At 44.8% G+C, this 16,394-nt stretch overlaps 1 protein-coding gene across 6 annotated transcripts in view; it reads left to right on the top strand.

The window, feature by feature from the left end:
* Nucleotides 1-16,394, top strand: part of CORO1C (coronin 1C) — a 72,850-nt gene that overhangs the window by 18,844 nt on the left and 37,612 nt on the right. For 5 of the 6 annotated variants that reach the window (XM_044775727.2, XM_044775725.2, XM_070516230.1 and 2 more), the window contains one exon: nt 6,435-6,634. In XM_044775727.2, coding sequence (XP_044631662.1) covers nt 6,440-6,634 — 195 coding nt within the window. In that variant the 5' untranslated portion in view covers nt 6,435-6,439. Of the gene's footprint in view, nt 1-6,064; nt 6,273-6,434; nt 6,635-16,394 lie in introns of those variants that run through there. The other variant, XM_070516231.1, reaches the window with a different exon arrangement.

The raw sequence follows: 16,394 nt of genomic DNA, 5'->3' as shown, positions 1-16,394 counted from the left end.
TCATTGTGCAAACATCGTAGACTACTTACATAAACCTAGATGGTATAGCCTACTACGCACCTCGGCTGTACGGTACTAATCTTATGAGACCGCCGTCGTATCTGCAGTCCGTCGTTGACTGATCTTTATTATACGGTGCATGGCTGTGCTGTGATGATCCTCCAGTTGCAAAGAAGAGGCCCTATGCAGTTTTAAGAATTTGTACTTGAAAGATCTAATGAGCAGGGTACCCCTTGCCCAGGCAACTGCTAATCTACTTTGTATGTCTATAGGTTTGCCTGTTCTGGACTTCTGTACCAACGGAATGCTGATAGGTGGACTTTTGTGACTGGCTTCTTTCGCTTAGTGTAATAGTTTTCAAGCTTCATCCAAGTTGTAGCATGTATTAGTACTTCATTCCTTTTTGTTACGAAATAATATTCCATCGTATGGTTATATCACTTTTTGTTTTTCCCTTCATCCAATGGATACCCAGCACAGGGGTTGTTTCCACCCTTTGGCTACTATGCATATGCTACTATGAACATTCATGCACAAGTATTTGGTCGAATACCCATTTTCAGTTCTTTTGTGTAAATTCCTAGGAGTGGAATTTCTGGGTCATCTGGTAACGCTCTGTTTAATCATTTCAGGAACTGCCAGCCTGCTTTCCAAAGCAGCTGCGCCATTTTACATTCCCACCAGCAGTGTATGAGGGCTCTGATTTCTCTGGATCCTCTTCAACACTTGTTATTCTCTAACTTTTTGATTCTAGCCATCCTAGTGGGTGTGAAGTGGTATTTCATTGGGGTTTTGATTTACATTTCCAGAATGATTAATGATGTCCAGCATCTTTTTTTTTCTTTTTTTGAGGAAGATTAGCCCTGAGCTAACATCTGCCGCCAATCCTCCTCTTTTTTTGCTGAGGAAGACTGGCCCTGAGCTCACATCTGTGCCCAGCTTCCTCTACTTTATATGTGGGATGCCTGGCACAGCATGGCTTGCCAGGCAGTGCCATGTCTGCAACCTGGGATCTGAACCAGCGAACCCCGGGCCGCCGAAGCAGAACACGCGCACTTAACCGCTGCGCCACCCGGCTGGCCCCTGCAGCATCTTTTTATGTGCTTATTGGACATTTGTATATCTTCTTTGTCAAAATATTCTTTTGCCCATTTTTAAATTGGATTGTCTTTTTTTTATTAAGTTGTAGGAATTCTTTATGTATTGTAGATACACGTGCCTTATCAGATATATGATTTGCAAAAATTTTCCCCTATTCTGTGGGCTGTCTTTTCACTTCCTTGATGCGCTTTGAAGCACAAACGCTTTGAATTTTCATGCAGTCCAATTTGTCTACTTTTTCTTTTGTTGCTTATGCTTTTGGTGGCATATCTAAGAATCCTTTGCCAGATCGAAGGTCCTGAGGATTTAATCCTATGTTTTCTTCTAAGAGTTTTATAGTTTCAGCTCTTATAGTTAGTGTTTTTGATCTATTCTGAGTTAGTTATTTTATAGGGTATGAGGTCAGGGTCCAGCTTCTTTTGCACGTGGCGGCTGTTCATGCCCTTGTTGAAAATCACTTGACTGAAGATGTGTGAATTTATTTCTGGACTTGGAATTCTGTTCCGTTGATCTCTGTGTCTGTCCTTGTTGAAAATCACTTGACTGAAGATGTATGAATTTGTTTCTGGACTTGGAATCCTGTTCCATTGATCTCTCTGTCTGTCCTTGTTCTCATACCTCACTGTCTTGATTTCCATTGCTTGTGAAGTAAGTTTTGCAGTTAGGAAGTATGAATCTTCCTAATTCATTCTTCTTTTTCAGGGTGGTTTTGGCTATTTTTGGGTCTCTTGCGATTCCATATGAATTTTAGAATCAGTTTGTCCATTTCTGGGGAGAAATCAGGTGGGATTCTGATAGAGATTACATTACCATCTTAATGTTAAGTCTTATGATCCATGAACATGGGATGTCTTTCCATTTAATTGTGTCTTTAATTCCAGCAATGTTTCATAGTTTTCATTATACAAGTCTTTCACCTGCTTGGCTAGGTTTATTCCTAAGTATTTTATTCTTTCTGATACTACTATGAATGGAATTGTTTGTTGGTTTCACTTTCAGATTGTTATCAGCATACAGAAATGCAGTTGCTTCTTGCATATTGATTTCTTATCCTACAACCTTGCTGAACTTGTTCATGAGTCATAATAGTTTTTTTGTGGGTTCCTTAGGACTTTGTACATGTAAGAACGTGTCTGCTGCATTCAGAGATAGTTTTACTACTTCTCTGCCAATTTGAATGCCTTTTATTTCTTTTTCTTACCTAATTTCCCTGGCTAGAACCTGTAGTACATTGCTGCGTAGAAGTGGCAAGAGTGGACATTTTTGTCTGTTCCTATCTTTCACCATTGAATGTTGTGTTATCTGTGTGGTTTTTTTTTTTGAAGAAAATCAATTTGAGGAAGTTCTCTTCTATTCCTAGTTTCTTGAGTGTTTTTATCATGAAAGAGAATTAGATTTTGTCAGATATTTTTTCTGTGTGAGATGATCATGTGATTTTTAAAAATTTGATTGCTATATGTCACATTATTTGATTTTCACATGTTGAACCAACCTTGCATTCTTGGGATAAGTCCCATTTGGTCATGGCGTATAATCCCTTTTTATAAAACATGTATGTTGCTAGATTTGGTCATATATTGCTAGATTTGGTCTCCTAGTAGTTCGTTGAGAATTTTTTTGTCTATATTCGTAAGAGATATTGGTCTAGTTTTCTTGTGATGTCTTTGTCTGGTTTTGGTATCAGCGTAATACTCGCCTCACAAAATTAGCTTGCAAGTGTTTTCTCTTGTGTTCTTTGGAGGAATTTGTAAAGAATTTGTATTTGTTAAATCTTGGTAGACTTCAGCAGTGAAACCATCTGGAGTTGGGCTTTGTCAGATGTTTTTAATTCTTATTATTGGTATCATTCTCTTCATTCTTTAGATGAGGAAACTGAGGCTCAGAAAGATTAAGTAATTTGCTAACAAGTGACAGAGCTGGGATTTGAGTCCAGATTACTTTATATCAGGTACTAGGATGATAACAGTAGCTGACATTTATTGTGTATTTAGCTGTGTGTCTCACCATACAAGGTGCTTTAGCAATTTATCTCCTGCCACAGTCCCTCACTGAGTGCTCATTTAATGATCACTTCAAGTTTATATGTATGGTACCCATTTTCAGATAGAGAATCTGGCACTTAGGAGGTTCAGTGACTTTACTGAACCATGGCAGGAAGGAAATGGTCCACCTGTGCTTCTCCCTCAGGAGGCTGCCTGGCTCTGGAGCCTGCCCTCCTCGTTGCGTTTCTCTGTCGTGTGCAGCAAAGCAGCCGTGCCACATGTGGACAGCTGAGCTCACTCAGATCAAGTTCCACCCTGGATTGCGCGGGTGCACACTGCCCTTCATGCTCTGCATGGACGTGCCTGGCTGTCAGCGCGGTGCTGTGGAAGCCCTGGCTGTTCTCGCTCTCTCTGCTCTGCAGCTAACACTCTACTCCATGGTTGTAGCAAAACAGCCTTTATACCTTTCTGACTCCATGAAGTTAGAATGAAAATAAGTTGTCACTAGGTATAGAAATGAGTTAAAGGGAGTTTAGTGTGTAAGTTGACTGGCAGTTTTGTGTAATATCTTTCAATGAAGACATTTGGTGTACTTTACATATTTATATTAATATTCATTTTGTTGGTGAGATTAGATGGTATCTAGCCTATTTGAAGGAAGAGGAAAAATTATCTTGTTTTTCAAGGTAGAAGCCTTCAGATGTCCCTTCACATTTAAAAGTGAGGCACAAAAAGCTGACATGATACCTGTGTGGGTGGAGGGGCTGGTTGAGTGGTGGGCCTCACAGAGGGCCCTGAGGTCTGATCTGCAGGGTGGGGCAGGTGCTGTCTACACCTGGCAGCCAGTGTCCTGGGAGTTCCAGGTACAGGGCGCTGGAGGAGGCGCCACTGTATAGAAACAGGTTGTCAGGGTGGCACCTGCTCATACCTGTGTTCACCTGTGCTGGGTGTCATCCTGCCAATCTGGCTTCTGCTCGGCTGGGTGTGGGCCAGTCCCCTGATTGTGCAGCACTGAAGGAGGGGATCTGGGTGTCAAGCTGCTCTTGATTTAGGTTTTCAGTCAATTTTCTCTGCAGCTCCTCTCCCACATCCCTGTCTCTAGACACAGTTTGTCTTCTGAAAGCTCTGGGTGTCACTGTGAGCCTTGGCGTCCTTCTGAGACACTCAGCTGAGTGGAGAACACTCACTGTACATGTGTGTGTTAGTTTCCGTCTTCTAAGATTTCCTGGTCACATTTGCTCTCTGGTAGCCTCCTTTCCAGTGTCCTTTGGTGTTTATACTTATTTTTATTCCTTCACTGTCATTTTATTAGCATTTCAGGAGGAATGGAGATAAATGGCATTTGTCTTTCTTTGGTAAATTATCTCTTCATGTCCTTTATGTAGTTTTCTATTGGGATTTTCATGTTTTGGATTTGTAAAAATTTATACATGAAGGATAGGAACTCTGACATATGTTGCAAATGTTTCTTCTTCCCTGCTAACTCGCTGTTGAAACACTTTCTGGGAGGTGCTGGTGGGGAGTCCAGCTTCTGCTGACTTGTGCAGATGGTCGTGTAGGGAAGTGGGTCCTGAGGCCAGCCGCCTGTGCATGGGCTTTTGTACGGATGTGCTCTTCTTAGGGTTTTCCCTACCTCATGGGAGCTGTCTTATCTCCTCGTGTTTGAGAAGTCTTCATACTGTTTCACAAATGAAGAACCCTGGTCAAGTGGAAGCAAATCATTTGCCATCTTCTCTACCAAGTACTCTAAATGCTTGGTCCTGGTAGTCAGCTGGAAAGGTCTGGCAACAGCTGGTCTGAGGAACACGGTGCTCAGCTGTCTGCCAAGGATTTGTTGCCTCAGTCCAGCCACATGCCCCAGGCTCTGGAGAGAGGCCACTTTTGCACATGCCTGGGAAGGGTAGAAGGAGGCTCTGGCAAAAATAAATTCTCTCCCTCTGCTTTTAGCAGTGGGCCCCGAGCCGTGAGGAAGGGAATTCAAAGGAAGGAGTTAGCACCAGCCCACCACGTGTCCCATTTGGCACGAGTGGACAGGTGTTAGACCTCCTCTGTAGGTGGGGATCAGGAGGACTGGTTTTCAGCTGAGTCGTCAAGGTTTGACCATGTTCCATTTCCGCTTATGTTTTCTCTGGGCTCCTTCTTTCCTAGCCAGTATGCACAGAATGTCCTGTGTTAGCAGATAGGGTAATTCCACTGGGTGCGGTCTAGGAAAGCTCATTCAGATGGGACCTGGTGATTCTGCAGTACAAAGCTTGCAGTGCATATGTCTGTTGGAAGACCTAGTGGAAGTTGGAGTCAGAAATTACCCATGAGGAAGCCCAGCAACACCAACTCGGTGTCACTTCCCTCCCCCAGGGCCCCTGGTTTATTGGGAAGTGGCTGTGGTGAATGATCAACTCTGACGTGAAAACCCATCCTGATTGCGTTTCCCCTCCCTGAGTTTTTCCTTTCCTCTGTCCAACTGCTACTGCCCTAATCATTCCAGGCCTTTCTCAGGCCTGGTTTATTGTCACAGCTTCTTAGCCCAGCACCTTGCTTTTGGTTTCCCCTGCCTGATATGTCCAGTATGCTACTGCCAGACCTCTTGTCATCCTAAATATCACTTTTATCACATTGCTGTCCATTTAAATCCTTGCTACTCTTTCCCGAGACCTGGCTTTTGACCTGTTGGCTTCATTAGTCAGGCTCCTGGTAGCACTCAGCCCTGGGACTTTGGTTCTGAGTTGCTCTCGTTCTTATTCCTGTCTTGGAAGGCTCTTGAAGACAAGGGTGGCGGCTTATATCTCTTGAATTCTCCACTACGCGTAGTTGGTCTTGTGGACACACTCGTGAGCAGGCACGGTTCTCAGACAGCAGAGTGCTGATGTCTGGGGAAAATGCTTAACACTGAAAAATTACCTTGGCAGGCGAGGGAAAAGCCACAGTAGTCTAACTTTTTTGGGCAGGGGAAGTCTTCAGCTTCAAAGCTGCCAGATCACTTCACTTTGTTGTTTTCTTATCTTTGAAAGGAGAGGGTTGGAGTGAATTATCTTTCAGTTCCCACCCAAAGTTGAAAGGCTAATTTTCCTTCATTCTTTGCCTTGATCTTTCTCCTGAAATTAAAACTGATGAGCTGTTTCTGGATCTTGAATTAGGAATTTTTCATTTCTTTGTAATTCTTTCCCTGACGCATTTTGCAGTTTTCTCTGGGTATGTGCTGCAAGAGGAAATTTGGATTTGCCATTTGGCTATTTTTTAGGAGCAGACAAAATGCCATACCATTCTGTTTTTTTCTAGTTGGAGCTTTTCATTTGTAAAAGTACAGTTTTCAGTTTGGTGCATAATCTTAACATAATTTTTGCCTTTCTACAGACACGATGAGGCGAGTGGTACGACAGAGCAAGTTTCGGCATGTATTTGGACAAGCGGTGAAGAATGACCAGTGTTATGATGATATCCGGGTTTCTCGTGTGACCTGGGATAGTTCCTTTTGCGCTGTCAATCCCAGATTTGTTGCCATAATCGTAGAAGCGAGCGGGGGAGGAGCGTTCCTGGTGCTCCCTTTGCACAAGGTAAGTCATTTGGCCCTGCATGCTGTTAGATGCCCTCTGGTAATCTCTGTTTATTCCACAGTGGATTGATTTTGGAGATTAGATAGTTCACTCAGAATTGTGCGCTGAGATATTCGACTCTGATGTCATTCAAGTTAAGTTCCACACGCCTTACTGACCACTTCAGTTTTTCTCTAACAGAGAATCATTAAGTGGAACGGTGAACTCTGTTCTGGGTGTGCCCTCTATGGATGAAAAGATTGTTATAGTGATGCCGTGAGAATGGGCAGGCACAGGAATTTGATGATTTGGTTAGTAATCATCTACTTTTCACAAAAGTTTTTCCACAAAGTACAATTTTAAAAACATGTTTTTAAATGGGCAGAAATTTGTAAGATAATCTCTTTTTTTGTGAGTCATGAGGACTGAGACTTTTGGTTTTTTGAACAGTAAATAGGAAAGCTCAAGAAAATGTTCCAAAACAATAGAGATTTCAAGTCTGGATAATAGTAAGTTTCAGCGTGGGTTCTACACAGCATTAACAAGTGGTAGAAGTGAAAGATCTTCGCTGACAGTGGCTCCCTGTGACTTTCAACTTCAGTGGGCTTCCTGTTCCTCCCTTCTCCTGACCTTGTCCTTCCAGAGAGCCCTTTCCAGAATGGAGGAGAGGGTAGGAGATTGGTGATTCTGACTGTTCTTGAGTATTATGGATGAAAATTGGTACTTGCTTTAACAGGAAATTCCAGAATTGCAGATAGTGGGCTGGGGGATGCTGTGAAGAGAGCCTGGAAAGAGTCGTTTTCTGGTTAGCTTTTAGGAGGAAAGTAATTGTGGTGAGTCCTGAGCTTGAATGATAAGGGCTCAGTGGTGGAGAGGATGCAGATGTTGGGCCACAGGACAGCTGTTTCCACTCTGCTGGGAGGAGTGGGTCTCCCTGAGTGTGAGCCCTGCATGTTAGGGGTATGTCACATCATAATGGACCATGTGATTCTGAACAAGTCGTTAGAATAAAGTAAATTGCAGTTGAAGTATCATTTCCCATTCTATTGTGGTGTTTTTTCCTCAGGAAAACTCTCACTGGGAAAACTTCCATTTCTCTTGTGCTTTTGTTTCTCTCAGATGTGCATGACTAACTCACTTTATTTTAACATCTGATTTTTGCTTTAGTGGCTGGATCGATGTGATATTACACAATAAGACCATCTTGCTATAGAAATAGGAGATGGATGTCTTTAGGGAACAAATTTGATGGTTTTTCAAATGTACTTTCTGATTGGCAAAGTTGTTGATCATCTTTTAAAGGAGAGTCTTTTCATTAAATTGAAATTTCATTTTACTTGGATACGTTGATTTCCGTGGAGAAGATTGCTGTTTAGTGGCAAATAATGCGGTACATTGTTAGAACTGCACTTACATGATCTTGGAGTGGGAGTTGGAATTGAATGCCAGTTGCATTTGATCTCCACAGCTTTTTAGTTTATTTGTTCACCAGGAGCAAGGAGCATTGGAAACTTGACGTTTCAGTCGTGGCTTTTCTGGGGCCAGCTGAGAAGATACCTCAACTTGTCAACCAAGATCAGGCGCTGGAGCACCATGCTCTGTTTTGGAGTTCCGAGCTTTTATTCCCCCTTTGGTAGACTGAGGGATAAATTTAAGACACTTTTTGCTGCAAAGATATGGAATAAGCCAATTAAGAAGCCCCAGATACACTTTGAATGGCTGGTGATCCTCTGAGTTCAGACAGCTCTCTTTGAGTCCATGGCCACAGAGGGCTCTGAGCGCACCTCTGCTTTTACGGTGCGTGGGGAGCTTTGAATTTTACTTATTCCATTTAAGGGAGACCTGTATGCAGTTCCTGAGCTAAGTGCATCTTATGGTTTGGTTTTCACTTGCATTAAGTGGCCTCCACTTAATAAGTAGATTTTAATATTTTGTTCTCTAACCAGCCGTATGGAATTAGGATAGAATAAGTTGCTTTACAAAGTATCATGTTTGGATGAAGTGTTGGTATTTGAGGAGCCTCGAGGGTCTTTCTTTCTCAGGCTGTGATACTGTTTGTGTGGCTTTGCTCTTAAATATTAATTTGTTTTGGAGGAGGTGACATTAGTGTAAACCAAGCCCCGTGACAGCCGTTGGAAATAAGGTCAATACTTGGGGTTATCGACTTTTATAATTGACGGGTGCACATATACTCTCTGGGATTTTGTGTACTAAAGTGTGTGTATTTAGGCCTTCGGGGCTATGTGCCATAGAGGAAAGAACACAGGTCTGGGGATCAGGGAGCTGGGAGTTCAGTCCTGGCTCTGTCACTGACTTGTAGGGGGACATGGGTATGTCACTCTGTCCTCTGCTTTGGGAAAGCAATTCCTACAACTTCAGCATCTTGGCAACTTTGAAATAGTTTTATAATGAGGTGCTGCTTTAGTTTAAAAGCAAAGAAAGACCAAATTCCCACATATGATATAAAGTGATGCGTGAAATCACGGTTGCAGGAAATGATGCTCTGGGTGTGGACTGGGCTCCAGCACGTGTCACTCGCAGTCTGGGATTACTCTACATATGAACTTTAGGAGATGGGTTTGGTTTTTAATAACAGTCTCCAAGACTTCTGGTAACGTTTCCTTTTTTTTCCTGGTTATAGACAGGCATGGTGATGCTGCTGGGGCTGTCTGTATTAGTATTGAATATGCCTGTATTGATCTTAAGATGTATTGTGACTCTTTCAGAAAGGCTACGATTTAACAACATGGCCTTCCATGAATTTGTCTCCGCAGCTAGTTGGTGTCAGCAGTAAATAGGGCTTATTATTGCAACCTCTTGAGACTTGTGGTTAGATTCTCGGAGAGTCATGGTCCTGTCTTCCAGGACGTAAAATCAAAAATGGAAAGAGTAGTAGGGACAAATACCTTAAGACACATATTCAGCAAGAGGTCAGCTTGGGAAGGAATGTATGTTTATTTCGAGCATCTGGTTTATGAGGTTTTCCGGCAGATTTTATTAGAGAAAGCAGGATTCTAAGAGGTCGCTGCTGGAGGAAGAGGGAAGTACTCAGCCGTGAGGTGGGGTGAGAGAGATTAGCGCCTGTGATTCTGGCTTTCTTTCTAATGCTTCCATCAAGCCGGGGCATGCCATTCTGTCAGGACTTCTCAAGGTGTGGCTTAGTACATCTTCTGACTCGTTGGTCTTTCACAGGCTGAATCATAGCAGTCTTGCTGAACAGAAGTTGGCTTTGTGGTTTTTGCTATAATGATTTCCCCCCCCACAACTGCACAAGCTGCCTTGTCTCAAGAGCACACGAGATTCAGCCCCCTGTGCACTCTCCTACCTGGGCATGAACAAGCCTCTCCTGTGTGGAGTAGCCGCACTCGTGATGTGGGACTGAGGCATTCCCATCCCCATCATGAACCACAGTGGCTCATATGAATACACCAACGTTTGTGGGTGGGTGTGTGTGTGCGTGTGCATGCACACTGAAACTTCAGATCACAGTGAACCTGTAAATCCTAATTTAAACAAATAAGGGTGGAAGGAGTTGGTTAGTATTGTATGCTCTTTATCTCTTAACCTTCCCTTAGAAGGAGGATGCAAATTGGAGGGCTCCTATACTCTGTAATTGCTGTCTCCCTCCCTTGACTGTTCTTGCTTTGGGAGTATTGGAGTGATGGCTAATTTCGTCCTCCTAGTAATTGCCTGGGAGAGCAGCTCTGCTCTGGGCCATGATGGGCGTGGCCAGGTCTCTGTTAACCCTGTGGGTCAGTATCTTCTTGCTCTCCTTCTGGCTCCTCTGGTATAGCTGTGCAGTACCTTCTTAGACACAGTTGTGTTTCTCCATTTATTTTAGGAATTGTGTGTGGGAATATTTGGGATCTTGCTTTATTTATGTCTGTGAACTGTCTTTTCAGCTCATTTTTTAGTCTTTTTCAACTAGGGTTTTGTGAAAGAATTTAGCCCTACAGACAGTCATTTCAATGAATATTTTCTTACTTCTCTCAAGGGTGGGGCATAGCTATTAGATGCATAGGAGAGAAATTAATTCATTACATACATCAGCTGCCTTAGGTCATTAGGGCTCAATTCTCTCACAGAACACAGGTTGACAAGGGCTGCTTTAGAGTGTTTTTTCTGTCATGTTTATTGGGGAAGAAATCTGGGTTCAGTTCAGTCAGTATTCTGAACGTCTCGTACTGTTCAGTATCCAACTCAGATATTACCTCTGATTTGCTGTGACAGTGGAAATCATCCTTTGGGTTCCTTAGCTGCTTGTCCATGTCGCCAGTACCACAGGCTGCATTGTCACATTGTATTATAATTATTTTCTTAGCCACTTAACAGATAAGGCGAGGGCAGTTAGAATTATATTTATGTTGATATCTTGACATTCTCTTGGATGGAGTATGCAAACTGGATGGCTGTTTGTATGGTCTCCCTTGATACAGGTTCTCCAAAATCTGGCCTTACTCTATGGTGGTAGCAGCCTCCAAGATGGCCTCAGTGATTCTCACGTGCTTGTATTCTTGCCCTTGTGTGATTGGTTCCCGCCCACATTAAATAGGGCTGACCTGTGTAACCACTAGGATATGGTAGGATTGATAGAGTGTGACTTCTTAGACTAGGTCATAAAAGCATACTGGCATCTACTTTGTTTCTTTTGGAGCCGCCATGTTGTGAGGATACCCAAGCAGCTCTGTGGAGAGGGCCATAAGACCTCCTACCAGTAGCAAGCACCAGCTTACCAACCATGTGAGTGAGCCATCTTGAAAGTGATCCTGCAGCGCTGGCCGACACTTTGACTCAAGAGAATCCTGAGCAAGAACCACCCAGACAAGCTGCTTTGGAACTCCTGACTCTTAGACACTGTGTGAAATAATCAATGTTTATTGTTTTAAGCAGCTAAGTTTTAGAGTAACTTTTTAAGCAGTAATTGATCCCTAATACATGTATTTGCAGAATATAGTGGTTGACTCACAATGTTAGGTCACACGATGCATAAATAAATGCGTAGTTCATAATGACCCTAAAGGCTTTCTGGTAGTTTTAAGCACTCTTTCCATCTCTCCTTTAGAAAGTCTGAATAGGTAGATAAATACATATAGATATTTAACATGCTTAACTAGATCTTAAATGAATAATTGAAGGATTTTGTGCAGTAGCAAGAGAAAATTACTTTATATGGCAAGATTTGGTTATCCTGTGTTCCAAGATACTGTCATATAATCTAAAAAATGTCTTAGAAGGTCATAGTCGCTATCTTATGTATAGCTTCAAACTATGTTACTGGTTTTTGGGAAAAAGTCTAGAATGTTAACATTGATGGTAGAACTAAGGGTGATTTTTATTTTCTTTTTTATAATTACCTGTACTTTTTTCAAAATGTTTTACAATGAACTTATTACATGTAAAGATTATTATTATTATTTTTTTAAAGATTTTATTTTTTTCCTTTTTCTCCCCAAAGCCCTCTGGTACATAGTGGTATATTCTTCGTTGTGGGTCCTTCTAGTTGTGGCATGTGGGACGCTGCCTCAGCGTGGTTTGATGAGCAGTGCCATGTCTGTGCCCAGGACTCGAACCAACGAAACACTGGGCCACCTGCAGCGGAGCGCGCGAACTTAACCACTCGGCCATGGGGCCAGCCCCTAAAGATTATTTTTAAAAAGTATTATCAGTAATATTACTAGAGCACATAGAAAGATCTAATTGTTTAAACTTTAGTGAAATCTAAAACAGTACTTTAAAAAATCATATTCATTCACACACATACTCATTTCTTAGACATTTGAGCGCCTGCTCTGTGCCAGGAACTTTGTTGAGTTCTTGCTCTTAAAAAGCTTTGATAACACTGACCTTGATCTCTCCAGTGGGGAGCTTTGTGTGTGCATAAAGTGCTCTGACACGGCGGTGAGAGATGAGTTCCAAGGGAGGCTCCGAAGTCAAGGGAGACACCACAGAGAAGGTTCTGTTGGAATTTGGTTTCTCCTGTGTGTAGGAGCCGGGGATGAAGCAGAAGGGGCCCAGCCAGTTTGCTGAACAGATGAGTTAGACCAGGTGCTGTGTGCCCGGGAGCGTGAAGATTGGGTGTGAGCCGCACTCCTTCAGATTCCTGGCTCTCTGGGCGCTGAGATGGGCTTTTCTAATCCTGGAGAAATGAGGTGTTTGATTGAAGGGGGAGTAAGAGGAGCGGAAGGATAGCTTTTGGGGAGAAAAATCACACATTTCTTGGCTCTTTTTTTTTTTACTTCATTTCAGTGTGAATAGTAGAAATTGGTGTTTTCCTGATCATTGTATGGAGAAGAACCAGAGTAAGCAGTGCTGTTCGACATGTTGGGATTGTTGGTATAGAGGGATTGACATAGCACCTTTCCTCTGCTCCCTCTTCAGGAAAAGGCAGTGACTTCACGTCACATTCATAAAAATGAGACTCCAAAATGACGTCAGAATGTGCTGGGAGGGTCCCTTTCATAAGTGACGTCTTAGTTTTGCACGTGGTGTAATTGCTGTCATACTTCTGTTCGTACCCTGGTTGCACAAATTGAAACTCAGATCGAGTGATTGCCCAGAGCTGTGGAGTCCTTCATGGATTAGAACCTAGATCTCTGAGTCTTTATTTGGTTTGTACATGTATATTTTTGATTAACATTTTTCCCCCCACTGAATGTGAAAGATTTTTTTGTGTGCAGAAACTGTGGTCTAAATGACGCTTAACCGTTGGCATTCTTTCCCTGGAATCAGAAGGCTTAACAACAAAAACACTAGCTTGTCCGGGCTTTGATTCTGCCAGCTCAGAGAACTGTCTCAAGGTTTGGAAAGTACTTGGTCTATACCATGCCTTGTGAGGAAACGGCGACAGTGATGAAATCGCAGCAGTTCCCATTATTGAGGGCTTCCTCTAAGTGCCGGGCGCCATGCTGGTAAGTGCTTTCTTTCATGGACCAGCTCAAGAGCGATGGCAGTCTCCTGATGGCGCTTTTCTCTGTGCCCCCAGTCACTGCCAGCACCTGCTGGATTTGCATCAGCCACATCTCCCCCTTACTGTACACCCCGACAGGCAATTTCCATTCCCACAAATAGCGGGGCTCCATTTTGCTCAAGGGTAGCAGTGCCAGCAGCCCTTCGTACAGATGTGGACATTGGGCACATGGTGGCTTTGGTGTGATGGGCAGAGATTTCATTCAGTGCCAGTGTCCTGATGTGTCCTCGATGCCCATTCACTGCCTCCTGAAATAGATGCTGTCTGATGCCCTAGTACCTTCAACTGTCAATTGTATGGACTGTGAAAGGCTGGGAGGCAGGGTAGGGGGATGGAGGATGCAGGGGGAGGGCGCCAGGTGCAGAACAATGACTTCCAAATTGTGTCACGAGCTGCCAGCCACACGAGCACTGCACGGCCTCATTACCACATGAAGTGCCACAGAAGGGCCTTTTCATTTTCTCCCAGTGACTGTGTTTTCCACAGTCTTGCTGGGGTGGGAGGGGTGCACCCTACTCACCCCCAGTTAACAATGGAGCACAAAGTCCTGGCAGAAGGAACCTCACAGTGTACCCTGGGGCTATTTTTGATTACAGTGAGTGGCTGTGACTCAGAGTGTGCCCTGGCAGATGACGGCTTCCACCCTCCCCTGCCCTCCCCTCCCCTGGAGATGAGCGGGTGGCCCGTCCTTTGTGCGTTTCCTCAGCCGGCTTCTCCTGCTGCTGCAGTTCGCTGATCTGTCCGCAGCAGCCGGCCCGCGGGCCTGCCGGCTCTGACAGTGCTTTTTACCATATATGGCCATCAGAGCTGGCGCTGTCAGCCGGCCAGGATAATTTCCTTCCTCCGCTTTGATTGGCTGCGCGGCGCTCAGAGAATGGTGGGATCTGGGAGTGTGTGGCAGGGGAAGCCACTGAGTCAAGTGCAAAGAACGTTTAACCCTTTCCTGGTTTTCTGGGGCGTGAGTCCGTGCTGAGCACCCAGGCAAGTGCTGCCGCCAGAAGCCCTCAGTGTATAAACGCGACACCCCAAGTCTGGGGAAGCAGCGAAGAAAAGTCTGCCGAGTAGACATGGCTCGGAAACAGACGCAAGGGTTAATGGACACGTTTCTACATCCCGATTTGTCCAGAAGCCTTCTTATAACCATATGTAGCAAATTTTCTGTTCCTGCCAAGCTGACTATCTGTGCTAGCTAGGGGTGGGGCCTGAGTTGAGTCCAGGGCAGGCTGCGCTGGGAGGGCGAGGATGGAGCACGTGTTGGCTTTCTCAGAGGAGCGGTGACTTGGGTTTCTTTTCTGGCTGAGCTTTAAGTCATGAGTAAATGATACAGGCTACTGAACTGGGTCTATACTCCGCTCCTCCTGCTTGTTTACAGCTGCTGCAAGATGTGAAGTGCCCTGGCCATGCAGCCCAGCGCACTTGCTCACAAGCAGAGTTGTGCTGTTTTTCTGTTTTTCATCCCCCCTTCGGGGAGGCTGGGTTTTTATTCTGAGGCTTGTGGGTGAACCTGGGATTGGAAGGGGTGACTCTGGAGCTCCGTCATTCACAGGGTCCCCGGGGAGACCCCTTTCCTGTCATCTCCCCAGTGCGAGGGGTTAGGCAGCCCGTCGCTCTCCCTTCTGATCTGACACTGAGTGCTTGGTGTGAATTGCCTGTATTTGCACTTACGTCCATAGTTCTTTTGCTTTCAAGCTGGATTTTATTTGGACTAGGGGCTGCCTCCTCTTGGGTTCCTGGTCTTTGTTTGTTCTCGGACCAGAAGTGTCTATGGAGCCCCTTGTCTGCAGTGACGAGGTTCTCGCTGTGCACGCTTCATTGAGTCAGGATGTTGGGAAATGCAGCTTCCCTGTTTGCCAGTGTGCAGTAGGCAGGGTTGAGTAAGGAACCATTAACTCGGCCGCTCTCTTGCCTTCTGGTAATGAAATAGCCATGGTTTTACAGTAACTTTCCTTAGGTTCTTAATGGACTTTTAAAGTGGCCTAGTCAATATGAAACACAGGTTTGAAAGAGGACCTGTGATGCCAGAGTGCTTTGCCTGGCATTAGTGCCCGAGGAGGCCGTGGCTCCGCTCTGGCTGGGTGAGGGCTCTGTGGAGGCACGCCGCCTCTCCTGGCGGCCGGCGCTGCTGGCTGGCTTTACACCGGGTCACCCAAGCTGGGGGTGTTACTCCATGGCACCTCCTCTTGCCCTCGATGTGGGTGCTTCTTGTTCCCTTAAAGCAGAGCCTCCTCAGACGGCTGTGTTCCTGTGCATGAGCCGGTGGTCTCAGGGACCAGCCTGTCACCAAGTCATGTGCTGTGTGCAGCAGGCTTTCTGGTGGCCGCGGAGGCTCCTGGTCCTCCGAGCCTCTCCCCATTGCGCCACCACGGCCACTAGAGCGCCTCCCTGTGGAGCAACAGGGCCTTGGGCCATTTCCACCGAGCGGGTGCCCGCCTAAATAATGCTGTTAGGGGAAAACGGAAGTTGGGAAAAAAGGAAAACCTACTTCAATAGACGTGCTCTGTCGATTGCTTTGAACTCGCACGGTGTGGATGGAGCCCTTATGCCTGGGCTGGAAACTTCCTTTGCTTCCGAGCACGTTTCACTTACCCCCCTCCTTGGTGAACGTTCAGGAGTCTCGGTATTGCTCCACGGCCAGTAATAAGTGACTCTCAGTGCCTTCGAGGAGGGCTTTTATTGTGTGGGCAGTATGATAAAGGTAGTGAACTTGGGGCACATGAGTGGTTTTGATAACCCTTTTTTCCTGAAATGAAAACTTATGTAAAGTAGGGGCGAGCAGTTTGGAAAATCCTTATACCTTGTTCCTTGGGTCAGAGT

This window comes from Equus asinus, chromosome 8 (genome assembly GCF_041296235.1).
Source record: "Equus asinus isolate D_3611 breed Donkey chromosome 8, EquAss-T2T_v2, whole genome shotgun sequence".
Taxonomy (NCBI): Eukaryota; Metazoa; Chordata; class Mammalia; order Perissodactyla; family Equidae; genus Equus; species Equus asinus.
The sequence above is the reverse complement of the archived record's forward strand: the minus strand, read 5'-3'. Positions and strand labels throughout refer to the sequence as shown.